The sequence below is a fragment of the Fusarium sambucinum genome, chromosome IV (genome assembly GCF_050947815.1).
Source record: "Fusarium sambucinum isolate potato_lamoka chromosome IV, whole genome shotgun sequence".
Taxonomy (NCBI): domain Eukaryota; kingdom Fungi; phylum Ascomycota; class Sordariomycetes; order Hypocreales; family Nectriaceae; genus Fusarium; species Fusarium sambucinum.
The window spans coordinates 7,575,778-7,589,559 of record NC_139291.1 but is presented as its reverse complement, the minus strand read 5'-3'; the positions used below and the strand labels follow the sequence as shown (position 1 = coordinate 7,589,559).

Here is a 13,782-nt window from a genome sequence, read left to right as displayed (position 1 = left end):
CCATAACATATATCAATCCCGGTTGCACGGCATTTGAGAGTTGTACAAGACCTCACACACAACGATTTGTAAAACAATCACGTGTACAGTTTCCCCTTTGTTTGGTTTTTTTCGGTTTCTCGGTTTCGTTTCCCCCATTTCATCTTATCTCTTGTCCTCTGGACATTCCATTCCATCATACAGATACTACAGCTACAGTTGCCGCGTTCGTTTCAAGGTTGCAACCCTTATCTCTCTCACACGTCGGAGAAATAAATCCTGCTGCAGTGCAGGTATTTCTTGTTAGTCTTTTCCAAGTAAAATTATAACTTTACTCTCCACAGCCAATCTTGTTCCGGAGAGTTGACAAGTCAACTAACAAGCTCTTTCAAAGTGACGGAGACGGCTTGAACCAAAGATCCCCGGTTTTTAACTTTTCTGGTTGAACCTTACAGACGGTACCTTACAGGCTTCTTTTAGTGGATCTACCGCCTAAACCACCCTCCCTGCCGTTCCGACCGGGGTTGCTAGGCCTAGCTACAGCTACCTACAGCTACAGCTGCAGGGCCCTCCACAAGTTACCTCCACATTCACCCAGCTCAGTTAGATCCAATTCATCTCATCCTAACCGTCACAAATCGAGGGTCTAGTCCCAAGTCCAAGCCATTGTCCTCGATTGAGTCTGTCAACAGTCATCTTTTTCGACTCTTTCATTCTTCCTTCTCTGCTTTTTACTCCCATCAAATCATGGGAGCTGACACGAAACCTGCTTTGCAGGTAATTGTATTGGTACGTCTAATAGCCTTTGCTCTCATCTTATCTATCCAGCCTCTCCACTCCTCGTTTGTTTACTTTGTATCGTTATACAAAAAAAGTCATTGGCCATGTCATGACGTGAGAAACGGCTCGGATCAGATCCGAAAAGTGAAGAAACGCGTCGCACCATGACTCGTCCAGTGGCGTTTCTCCTCCATTCTCACTATCATCATGACCAGTCTCCTCACAGTACAGCCAACTCATTACGAAACTCTCACTAATCTCATCATCAGGGCTCTGGAGGCGGTCCTCAAGAATCAAATACGACGGCATTCCTAGTTCGCTCTGTTGGCGCAAAATGGCATCGTGGTTCTATCATCGCCGTCGATGCTGGTGTCCATCTCTCTTCCATCACACGTATCATGGAAGAATCGATACCATCACCACCACCGACTCCTCCATTCACACTCACCACAGGTCCCTTTGCAGGCCTTGAGCTTCCATACTCTTCACCTGCTGCTAATGCTGCTTACATTACCCGAACTCTTGTCGATACATATCTCATCACACATCCTCATCTCGATCACATCTCAGGGTTTGTAGTCAACACAGCTGGCTTCCCAGGCACAAGACCGAAGAAACTGGCAGCTTTGCCTAGTACGATTAAAGCTTTCAAGAATCACATCTTTAACAACGTCATATGGCCAAATCTCAGTGATGAGAACAACGGAGCAGGTCTGGTCACTTATATGAGATTGGTTGAAGGTGGTAGTCCTTCACTCGGCGACGGCGAAACTAGAGGTTACATCGAAGTCGCCGATGGACTCCTCGTCAAGATATGGAGTGTGAGCCACGGGCACTGCCTTGAGAAACACAGTCATAGGGGATCGACATCAAGTGCATCCACTCGCTTCAGCAGTCATGACGCATCCATGCCCCAAGGTCCACCAGCTCGCTCAAATTCCTACTATCCAGGGTCCCTGCATCGCAGTTCAGTCTTGCTCTCGCAGGGTAGCTTTGGTTCCATGTCTTTACCTCCACCACCCGAACAGGAGCGTATGTGCGTATACGATTCAAGCGCATACTTCATTCAAGATCCTATGACCAACCGCGAAGTGCTCATCTTTGGTGACGTTGAACCCGACAGCATATCGCTTAGTCCGAGGAACCTACAAATCTGGCAAGAAGCAGCACCAAAGATCGCTTCGGGAAATCTGAAGGCTATTTTTATTGAATGCAGTTATGACGATTCGCAGAGCAACGACCGCCTATTTGGCCATCTGAAGCCCGTATTTGTCATGGAAGAGCTGCGTGTGCTGGCTACCGAGGTGAATACCGTTCGCAGCATGCGTAATGCTGATTCCAAGAAGCGCAAGCGCATGGGCAGTGCGGCAGACGAAGGCCCTCGGCGGAATCCTTCGCTTGCCAACTTCACATCTGAAGACCCTGTGTCTCCCAAGACGCTCAAGGCTTCAACGCCAGATTTCGTGTACACAGGTCCTGAAACGCCTCCGACACCGCACCTCGCTACACCGACAGCAGAGTTGACACTCAACCCGTCTGATTCGGTCACATCAGTACCTACGATCAAGAGGCCTCTGGAAGGTCTTCAAATCGTCATCATCCATGTCAAGGACCGACTAGACGATGGTCCTGACGTTGGAGATATCATACTGGAGCAATTGAACGATCACGAGAGCGAGGCGCAATTTGGATGTGAGTTTATCATTTCTAAGCCTGGAAAGAGCTTCTATCTTTGAGCATTTCATCTATCGGCGTTGGGATATTTTTGTTTTTGCATTCGATCATATAGGTTTTTGTCCTATGGGTTGGGATCTGTAGGCTGTGATCAAGCTTACATTATACCGCTTGTATTTTCTTTATATACGACTCGGTTATGAATTTTCGTTTATGATAAAACTTTGGATGGCGGCTCTTGGGATGGGTTGAGCTGCATCAAATATGTTAAGATGCATTGCACGAGACATCATTGTCAGGCTGGGATCATGACCTTGTTATTCTATTCGGGGTCTTCTTCATGATGAATATATACGTCTATATCTACCTTAGTTCTTCTCTTTTTGGATCTTCTCAAATCCTGCTTCACCACCAACATCCTTTTCGTAATCCGTTCTAGTAAGCTCAAACGCTTCAGTGACTCTTCCATACGTGATTCCTCCCAATCTGCTAACCGGCCTCAAGATAGCAGGGTCAACCAAGTTCTTCTCCTCATTCAGCGCATCTTCGCGAACCCAGAAGCGCGTGCCCTCGAAAACAGCCATAACTCCAGACTTGTTGCCCGGTCGTGCCTTGCTGTCAAACTCCTTGATCATGTCGAGCTTGCACTCGATGCTAACGATGGCCTCGCGCACACGAGCACACTGGACAGTCTCGCAGTCATATGAGGGTGTGAGACCTGAAATGTCCCACTCAGAGACTCCGTAGGGGGCATTCACACTGCATGAGTTGGCGGCTTCGATAAAGTGCTCGGAGATGATGTTGATGACGCACTCGCCCGAATCAGCGACGTTGCGTAGGGAGTCCTTGGCAGCAGCGAGGCTGGATGAGAAGCCAACGACGAACATGGGAGGATCGTGGTTCATCATGTTGAAGTAGCTAAAGGGCGCTAGGTTCTTGTGAGTGCCGTCAGGTGCTTGACTGCTCACAAAGGCGATGGGACGGGGCACGATGGCTGAGATGAGGAACTTGTAGTTGAAGCCCGCAGGACGGCCCTCCTCGTGAGGATCTATAGTGACGTGCTTCTTTTCGGCGTCATCCTTTCCAAGTTTGTTGGCACCCGCACCGAAAGCCCAGTCCGCATCAACAGTCTTGGTGAAGTGGAACTTAGAGGTGTTGTCAAACTCGGGGCGAGAAGACTCAACGCTCTTGAAATCCGGGTGAGGATTGCGCTTGATATTATCTCCCATTGTGAAGCGAGACGTACTGAAGAGTCGTTTAGTTGAGTGAGTTGTGAGCGGTTTGAAGAGGCGGTTCAGTCTATGCATGGGGATGGGAGTGGGAGTGGTTTAAAACTATGGAGATTCTTTTGGTCCCCGGTCAAGGAGAATAGCAAGAGGGGTTTCCCCGGGTAGTCTATCAGGCTTGGTAAGGTTGCTAAGTCTGTTTGTAATGCGTGATAAAGCATGGTGGATTGTCTTCCCCACAGCTTTTGTGTGACCTCATTGATACAGAGTCAGGTAGCGACGCTGTTTCGGCGAATTGTATGGTGGCCGAGTCATTGAGATGCTGTTAACCGAGGGGTTTGCAGGAATGAAACCTAAACTTGCTATCTCTAGACCCATTGCCAGCTCGGTAATAGGAGATATTTTACGAGCAAGTCAGCTATGGTCAATGTTGATAAAACCGACTTTAAGTGCCGTGAATTACCCCACGTTCCCCAATCGCTAGGTTCATATATTTTTATTGTTGACGAATAGTCTCATTTACATGCATCGACATGTCTATTTTAGCTTTATTTTATTGCGACTGTCTATCGCTGATATAAGGAGTTAGTGCTGATAATGGCATTCATCTCAATGAGTACTCTGACTCTGTAGACTACAAGCTATCTGTTCTTGAGAGTTGAAATATAGGGTAACCGCCAGCTTACATAACCATCCAATTAAAGTTGTGCATGTGACAGCGCGAGCCAGTTAACGCGGCAAATGCAAAGAGTCATGCCGCGCTGTAGAAAAAAAAAAGTCATCGAGTCAACCAGTGCCAAAGGAAAGAAATACCAGCCATGAAATAAGCCATTGATGCAATCTTTGTATCACGCTTTTTCCTCTCTGCATCATTTCTTATAAATCTTTCTCATGCAGGCATGGGCCAGTCGACGCCTCCCGCATTTATTTGCTTCCTTTAACCGTCCATCAATACCATATATTCAATCCCGCAGCTGCCCCTCCTCAACTGGGCCATTCGTTTCCAGGCGGTGTTTCTCGCCTAGCACCCGTCTATACAGGCTCAAATTGGATCGAGATTTTATATCCAACGAATACAACATTGATTTTACAGCTGCAATGTCTACCTCAATAGAGATTGTGTCTGTACCCACCGTTGACACTCCTGGCACTTGTCTTCTTGTTCATACCGACCAGCGCTCATATGTCTTTGGACGCATTGAAGAAGGCACTCAGCGTGCCTTCCAGAGCCGCAAGGTTCGGATAGGATCAACCGAGCATGTATTTCTCAGTGGCACTGTCTCGTGGCAGCAGACTGGAGGTCTCTTCGGCTACGTCCTTACAGTTGGCGGCGTCTTGGACGCGAGCAGAGAGCAGGAGGCGGCCGAGAACTTGAAGAGGAAGGAGAAGGGTCTGAAAGCTCTCAGGGAATCTTCTAGTCATCCTATTCACATTCACGGTGGCGAAAACTTGAACCATATCCTGGCCGCATGCCGTTCCGTCATTCTACGGCAACCAGTTACTGTCAAGACGCATGAACACAGAGAGGACCCCCGCCTCGATACCATCGAAAGCCTGGAACCGGACTGGAAAGACGATTCACTTCGTGTATGGAAGATACCAATTCAACGAGAGCGCTCTGGTAGCCCACAGAAGCGTCGTCATTCCAGTGTCGAGGCAGATATTGACTCAGGGCCACTATTTAAAAAATACCCATCTCTTTCGGATCCCGAATATGCCGGCACCTTGGTCGAAAAGCTCATGTTCAATGGTGAACTCGATAGAGTAGGTTATATGGGCACAGTTGTTCATGTGAAACTGGCGACCGTCAAGCCTGAAGACACAGTCTTTGTCTTCCAGGGTCAACACAAAGGCTCCCTCGCAGTCTACAAAGGCCCTAGGCCCGGTGACCCAAACTTTGAGGACAAGGGTGAAATCGTATGGGTATTTGGTAGATCTTCAAAATCTTCACCCGATGGCTCTCTTAACGTACTACACCGGTCGTTGCCTCCTACGATATACAGCCAAACCTCCATGTGCTATCTAGTCAAATGTCTTCCTCGCCGAGGTAAATTTGACGCCCAAAGGGCCAAGGAGCTTCAAGTACCCGTGGGTGATTACAGGAAGTTGATCGCGGGTGATACTATAAAGACAGAGGCAGGTGTCACTGTGACCCCTGAAATGGTTGTCGGTGCGGAAGTGCCCGGCCCTGGATTCATCGTTGCTGACATCCAATCACACGATCTTATCGACTCTTTCATTGAGCGACCAGAATGGTCCAATCCCGAACTGATGACCGACGTTGTTGCTATATACTGGATCCTGGGTCCTGGGTTGATAGCAGATGCCAGAATCAAGAAGTTTGTCGATCAGCGCCGTAAGGTGAAGCATATCTTCTGCGCCAAAGACATATGCCCTAACGTGATTTCCCTTGCTGGGCCTGCTCAGTTACAGACCAAGTTGCACATAATTGACCCTGACAGATTCAATCTACTCAACTTTAACAACTACTCCAAGGCAGAATTGCCTAGTGGACATGCCGAATATGGCCGTACTGGAAACAAGATCACCCTCATGCCCCGCCTAAGATTCAACGACGGAACCGGTACCCCCGTTGTCAATCTTCTAGATGCAGCCATGGAAGTCAACCAGGAGATTCTTAAGCTAGCGGAGCAGGCTCAAGAAGAAACCTCGGACCCCGAGTTTCTACGGAAGCTAGAAGAGGACGAGAAGGACATTCCTAACCGAGATACCGAGATTATTCCCCTTGGCACTGGTTCTTCGCAACCGGGCAAGTACCGCAATGTTTCATCCACACTGATTCGCGTACCTGGCATCGGCAGCTACCTTCTCGATGTTGGTGAAGGTACCTTGGGCCAAATTCGACGTCTCTTTGGAGAGGAGGAAACAGGAAACATCCTGCGAGACTTGAAGTGTATTGTGATTAGCCATCTTCACGCCGATCACCACCTTGGTACTCCCAATCTGCTCAAAGCTTGGTACGAACACACTATCAACGATAGCAATGCAAGATTGGCCATATCTTGTGTAGGAAAATACATCGCCCTTCTGGAAGAGGTTGCCCAAGTCGAAGACTTTGGTTTCCACCGACTACACTTTCCCCATCATCGTGATGAGGGCAATGGTGGGGGTAGCGCCGAGGGGCGTTGTGAGCTCAAGGAAGACACCTTTGGACTCAAGGCCATCACGCGTGTCAAAGTTCCTCACTGCTGGCTCGCGATGGGCACAGAGCTGGAGCTCACATCTGGCTTACGCATTGCCTACTCAGGTGATTGTCGTCCCTCGATGGACTTTGCCCGTGCATGCAAAGGAGCCCATCTCCTCGTGCACGAGTGCACTTTTGACGACGACATGATATCTCACGCTAAGAAGAAGATGCATTCCACCATGGGCGAGGCTCTGGATATTGCGCAAGAGATGAAGGCGAGGAAGACGCTGCTGACGCATTTCTCGCAACGGTACGTCAAGTCTGACTCGATAAAGGAGGACGAGCGGTTCAAGGGCGGTAATGTGCTCATGGCGTATGACCACATGAGCGTCAAGCTGGGTGATTTCAAGAAGGCGGCTGCTTTCCAGCCTGTTATTGCTAAGCTACTGGCACATGAGGATTAAAATAGATGCTGGGGGTTTGTAAGAATAGCAGACCAGGATAGAATGTACTACTACGATTTGACGATTATTACCCCTTATTGGAAGTTATGATGCTTGTCTAGTGTGAATCTATCGAGTCCTTGAGCAACAGATTAGTCGTTTAAATTGTAAAGTTCTCTCGGAAAGTCAACATCATGAACCCTCCATTGTGACTGTCTGATTCACCAGCCCTACGATCCCACCACCACACAACTCAACTCAACTTGTTCAATTAATACCTTGTAAACTCTAGAATTACAATCAACTCCAAGCAAATAAAAACAAGTTCAACTTTTCCAATCCAACGCCTTGAGTCGGTAGTTCCAGCAACATGGACACCGATACCGCCCTCAAACTTTATCAAACTTTAAGATTCCGGCCGCGTGGCCTAATGGCTAAGGCGCTAGATTTCGGTTCTCCAGCACCCGTATCCTCTAGAGATTCCAGGTTCGAATCCTGGCGTGGTCGACAATCAGCTGGAATATTATATTTTTGCAGGTTTCTCTTTTTTTGCAGTGTGAACAAAACTCTAGGTGTGAAAACTCCCGCCAATCGCGGCTCGTGGATATATTGCTTAACCATCTTTGGTCTCTGATATCATCTTGTTCAGGTACTGTACGGGGGCTGGCCCGGTATAAGTGAGCCCTAAAGTTTAATAACGTTAGTTATCATTTTGAGATTGCTCTGCATTGTTTCCTTTGCCCAACTAGACACGCTGCGGCAATAGTTGCTGAATAAAATAGTTATTTTTCACACATCATCGGAATCACTCCCGATTATACTTGTACCATGCCATAATATGCAACCCCACGATCCGCGTCCGTAGGCCGGGCCGGGGTCTGCATGTACGTAAAGTGATCCAGCTACCGACTCCGAAAGCGGGCCTCGAGAGCGGCTACGTTAGCTTATCGTCGCGTTTATTCAGAGCGCCCTCCATGGATTTTTTTGTCCCACATTGGTGGTCATTCGGGCATTTCTAGTCCACAAGATCCCCCTCTAGAGGTCAATTAGTTGCCTTTGTTTAATTTACTTCGGGGAAGCTCGCTTCTTCATCTTCTGGGTCTTTGTCGCCATCTTCGTCTCACGTTCGTTGATTATCCTCTTGTTCGCGAGCAACTCCCCTCCGTTATCTCGACCCCGACAGACTCTCCGTCGAAATCTATAAACGATAAGATACGCAGAACATGTCGGCCTCGCTCCCTGGTTCGCGGGAACTCCCTGCTTCCCAGCATGATCTTGGGACATATATGGGACGGGTGCGCCATACCATGGGCATCACAGACCCCTCGTAAGTATAGTTGATGGTTCTGATGCAGTCCAAGTATCATGAGCTGACCGAGCTGGCGCAATCTCCAGGACCCTTCTCGCGGGCAAGACCGGACTCGAGGCGGCCAAGAAGTTGGTGACGGATTACAAGACCGGCAAAGTCGAGCACATGTCGCCAGCATTGTGGCATGCGAAGAAGGTGGTCGACTCTACACTGCACCCTGGTATATATGGTCCTGGCAGACATGTGCGATCGTAACACAGCTGACGAGACACCGTGTAACAGATACCGGCGAACCCATCCTCTTCCCCTTCCGAATGTCCTGCTATGTCTTCACCAATCTCGTCGTTACCGCCGGTATGCTCCAGCCCGGCATGGGAACGGTTGGCATTGTGGGATGGCAAGTCTTTAACCAGTCTCTCAACGTCGCATTCAACACCGCCAACAGTAACAAGTCGTCTCCCATGTCGACTTCTGTCTTGGTCAAGTCTTACCTATCAGCTGTCGGAGCTTCTTGCTCTGTCGCTCTCGGTCTCAACGCTGTTGTTCCTAGACTCAACGTCACACCTTCCACCCGGGCCATCCTTGGTAGACTCATTCCCTTCGCGGCCGTCGCTACGGCTGCCGGTCTCAACACTTACCTCATGCGCCGCGACGAGATTGTCAAGGGTATCGATGTTCGACCTGTCCTTTCAGAGGACGACAAGAAGAAGCTCGTCGCTGAAGGCAAGTCAGAGCGAGATGTTCCTTCGCTGGGCAAATCTCAATCTGCTGCTCAGCGTGCTGTATACCAAACCGCTGCTAGCCGAGTCTTCACTGCATCTCCCATCATGGTCCTCCCCCCAATGATTCTGTACTATATCGAGAGTAAGCAGGCCTGGTACAAGAACCTCATGGAGAAGGAGTGGGTTCGTGCACGACCAGCACTGATCAAGGGAATTCCCCTTGGTATCAACCTGGGTCTTATCGCCGCCACATCCTTTGCTGTCCTTCCTTTTGCTTTGGCTGTTTTCCCCCAGTACCAGGAGGTCAGCGCCGAATCACTTGAGCCTGAATTCCATGGCAAGGGAGGCAAGGATGGCAAGGTTGTTTTCAACCGTGGCCTGTAAAAGATCACTCGACCTTAAACACCTGAGCTGAGCTGAGCTTGGTAATCGGGAAAGTGAAATATGTATCACCCCAGCCGTTGACAAGTTGATGGTTTCGCCCATGACTTGCGACAACCTGAGTCTGCTTGGTAAACAAGCCCAGGGTATGCTAGCCACTCTCAAAAGAGATACGAGAGCAAAAGATACTCCCTCGTTATTTTGACGGCATCAAAAGATGGTTCCCATAGGGACGGCGTTTACAGGATAGATAAAGACTTTTTGCGTATCAGAAGTATACCGCAATGCGAGAGAAAAGGTTGCTTCAACTCGTAGATGGCTCAGTTGATCGATAGAGCTAGACTTGCTTGTATCATCAGTAGTTATATAATGGACTTATAACACATGTTGACCTGTTCATGGTCGACTTTTGCCTCGACCCGGATCTTGACCACATTGGTGATGAGAATAGAATGTCTCGCGGAGGGAAGCTAGCCGGTCACAATAAGCATACCAATAGAAACATTCGACTGGGAGATTCCCGAGACTCAGCCTCTTTGTCTAGAAATTTATCGCCGTAAGAATCATGCGAGTATACAACAGATAGCCAAAGACAAGACAACAAGACTCGTAATCGAAATGCGGCAATCCATTCACATGGCGTTAACATTGACGCCAAATTCGAGATACTGGGCAACGCGATACAATTTGGTAATTCAAACCGTTGGAATCACCAAGTCACAGCGTTCTTCCATTCGTACACGAGACGTAGTCAGGAGCTTCGCCACCGATCGACAAGCCTAGCCTCGACTAAGTGCTAAGCCGACGTGTTGTCGCCGATTGAAGGAATGAAGCCAGGTAAATGGCAGGACTGTGACTTGGAACAAATGGAAGATGGGATAATTATCCAGAAGCTTCTCTGTACTGGTTGTTATCGTGCAAACGAATGAATGTTACATTTGTATACAGAAGATCTTCACAAAATGACGGGATATGACCCAGTCAAGTCTGTCGAAAGAAGGTCATAGACGTCGCGTTTGGTGACGATTCCGAAGTGGGGCACGTATGGACTTGTCAATCCTCTTGGATTGCGTAGAAGGGGCCACTGTTGAGACTGTTTGGACATTCTGAAGCTAAACAGGATCAACAGCGAGTTGTGCTATACGAACTCAAGAATGAAACAAGTCCTGCACCAATCTCGGGTTTGCCTAAAGAATTTTTCAAGCATATAGCGTATCGGTTCATCATAGTGAAACTATGAATTGCACGGCATGACAGCTGTAAACGATAAGTCTTGCGATCAAATATCCGGCTAGATGAATCGTTAAGTGCACGGGAGAAGCACCGACTCCAGGGACGACTGAGCGCCAACAAGTGAGGAATATAAAGCCAGGGCAGCCAATAGGGAATCATGAACTGACAGGTCAGTTGGCCGTGGCGCACAGAGAACCAGGAGTACCCCCCACTGGCTGTCACCGATCTTTACTGTTCTAAATGCAGACGCCTAGTCTATCTGGTGCTCAAGAATTGACAGTTCTCACATTGAACATCTGGTGATAACGACCGGTCCCGAAGGAGGAGAAATGATGAGTTCAAAGACCCATCTGAAGCTCCAGAATTGAACGAGCTCATTGATCAAAATGAAGGGACCTGGGGTCAATGACACGGATGTAGGCATCCATCGCAGTGTGGGACATGGGCATATGCGTTAAGTGGTAAATAAATGGGCGAATATGCGTGCAGTGTTTGTTTGAATAACGGCGACCAAGCTTCATGTTCCACTTGCAACGATAACAAAGATGACCAAGCTTTTCCAACAATGGAGGATTGTTCGCACCAATAGCTACATTTGATTTGGTTAAATAAGTTTTGGTTGTGTTGCATCACTCAACATCACTCAACACAGAAGCTTATGTTTGGCTGTAGGGTAATGCTGCGACGAATAATGTCGGATGAGGATCGTGAGGTGACGGAGCCTCTCAGTCAGCCCGAACGAATGGATCGGTAGAAGTCCAGACGACCGCCCACTGACTGGTTACTGGAGGGTGCAGAGAAGCTCTGGAACGACGGTCGCAAATCCGGATCCATTCGAGACAGACTGGTACCGTCTCTGCAAATGTGGGGTTTATTGTTGTCTGGGGTCTCAGAAGAGCGACGGCTGACGGCTTGATGGATTTTTTCCGTAATCGTCATGAACACAAGACAAACTGAGCAGGGAACCGTGTCCTCTTGATAGTTAGTGTTGCTATCTGTACGCGTCGATTTGGCCCATCTGATATGCAGAGCGTGAACGAACAAACCTTGTATTAGTAGACTCAACACTTCAAGACGACAAGGCACGGGGCCGCCAAATCGTCGAGGGTTGGCTAAGGTCCACTACCGGCGTCACCCTGCCCCGGGGCGAAATGTGGTAGATACAGTGCCCAGCTAGACTCGCCCAGATGATGAAAGTCGAACTTTCTTTCAAGCCGTGGAGAGGTACCAACGGGCGAGCCGAAGTATATTTTGCAATGCGTTCCTGACTTAACCGCAATGTAAAAAGTCCGTTGACAGCATGATAGAAAATTCCAAATGGACGAAAAGGACAGGGTAAAGTTTGTTCACGTTCTAATTCGAGATCGGTAAGTCTGTGGATTTGTGTTTTTGTAGGGTCGTGTTCAGCTTAGGTACAGCACCATGGCGTTCCTGTCCGTGAATGGGCCTCATGACGTATATCAAGCATAGGTAGCGAGAGTAACATTTTAATCCACCGTGTAATTCTTTACAAGCTCTTTTAAATTGGAGAACTGAGTTCAACTCAAACGAAGAGCAATGTCAGTTCTGGGATGCATGTGAAGATAAAGCAATGAGCGAGGGTCAAGGCGTATTGTGTTTTCTTTTTCTTTTGGTTGGGGCAGAGCAGTCTAAAAGAAGAGGAGTGAGCGGAAGGTACTCCCATCATGAAACCTGTGAGGTACCATGGCATACAGAACTGAACTAAAACAAACAAATGATTCAAAGAGTGTACCTGCGGGTCAGCATTGTCTTTGTACCTGCGGCATCAATCACGAAACAGGCCCTCAGGGTGTCAGAAAAATTGACCGCAGGAAGCATAAGAGATGAAATTAATAGGTCACTTTATGCCCCCTTGGGCTATAGTTCTTAGACTACTTATTTTTATACCCCAAGACTTAGGAGGCCATTTTTTCTGCTGCCCAGTAGTGGCCCTCCTTTCAGGTCATCCTCTCCTACCATCATGACACGATAAGAGCCTTGGAATTGGCAGAAACAAGGCATACTCCAGAGAGTAAGACTGACTAGATATGAAACAGTTTTCTGGTATTGATTAATGTACCGAAATCCAAACCATTTGTCTCTTGTTCGAGATCTGTTGGTGAGTATTTTCTCTATTAATCTTTCTATACTACGAATGCGGTGGGTACTGTGCACTGTAATATGCGTCTATTTGGGCACGTCACAAGTTGGTCCATGCCCGCCCTTCCAACGACCTTTTCAAAAGTAAGACAGCCTAGGACCATCTAGCGATATTGCAGCTCAAAAACCTTGCGTTGAGAGGATTGATATCAATATGGGATATCCCTACATGATTGTCTACCTCCTTGATCTTACTCACCTTTTCATGGAATCGGTTGGATTTTATAGTTGTGCCTGCTCTATAAACTTAAATGTTAGTTTTCTACAGTCAATCACTCTGAATGTGCTATCTTTGCCTCGCCTCGCTCACCCGGCCATTTTCCCCAAAACGACCCTTCATGGACCCTGGTTTTGTCGATACTCTTACAGTAATAGTGCCAACCAAGGTACCCTTAATTGATCACCCTCCTTCCCATCTAATGTATGCCGGATCGTAACGCTGCCACACCAAACAAGTACCTGTAAATTCCACGAATTCCACCTTGTCTTGAGCCCGAAATCGTAACCCGAAGGACAAAACCAACCTGGGTGACAAATGACAAATCCGCACCCAAATGGGACCTGTTGAAGGATGCCGCTCGATATACCTGCTATCATTAGACGTCACCGCCTTGTAGAATGTACTCACTCAGAAGCGAATGTTGTATCTGAATCAACGTCACCCCCAAATGGATACTTTCTAGTCTGTCCCAGCACTCCCCGGCCACCCAGTAACCTACGACCAACG

The 13,782-nt window shown here is 48.1% G+C and overlaps 4 protein-coding genes across 4 annotated transcripts; 3 read left to right on the top strand and 1 right to left on the bottom strand.

Moving 5' to 3' along the window:
• Positions 1-726: 726 nt before the first annotated feature.
• FSST1_002448 (3',5'-cyclic-nucleotide phosphodiesterase PDE1) lies at positions 727-2,495 on the top strand (the record flags this gene model as incomplete). The annotated part of the gene is made up of 2 exons (XM_083228440.1): positions 727-768; positions 1,029-2,495. The coding sequence occupies 2 exons, from the start codon at positions 727-729 to the stop codon at positions 2,493-2,495; spliced, it is 1,509 nt and encodes a 502-aa protein (XP_083092630.1).
• Positions 2,496-2,801: 306 nt separating this feature from the next.
• On the bottom strand, positions 2,802-3,662 carry FSST1_002447 (flavin reductase family protein; the record flags this gene model as incomplete). The annotated part of the gene is made up of 1 exon (XM_083228438.1): positions 2,802-3,662. One exon carries the CDS (start codon positions 3,660-3,662, stop codon positions 2,802-2,804), a length of 861 nt encoding a protein of 286 aa, XP_083092629.1.
• Positions 3,663-4,757: 1,095 nt separating this feature from the next.
• FSST1_002446 (tRNase Z) lies at positions 4,758-7,271 on the top strand (the record flags this gene model as incomplete). Its single annotated transcript, XM_083228437.1, has 1 exon — positions 4,758-7,271. The coding sequence occupies one exon, from the start codon at positions 4,758-4,760 to the stop codon at positions 7,269-7,271; it is 2,514 nt and encodes an 837-aa protein (XP_083092628.1).
• Positions 7,272-8,473: 1,202 nt separating this feature from the next.
• On the top strand, positions 8,474-9,665 carry FSST1_002445 (Tricarboxylate/iron carrier; the record flags this gene model as incomplete). Its single annotated transcript, XM_083228436.1, has 3 exons — positions 8,474-8,577; positions 8,646-8,779; positions 8,842-9,665. The coding sequence occupies 3 exons, from the start codon at positions 8,474-8,476 to the stop codon at positions 9,663-9,665; spliced, it is 1,062 nt and encodes a 353-aa protein (XP_083092627.1).
• Between the last annotated feature and the right edge of the window lie 4,117 nt (positions 9,666-13,782).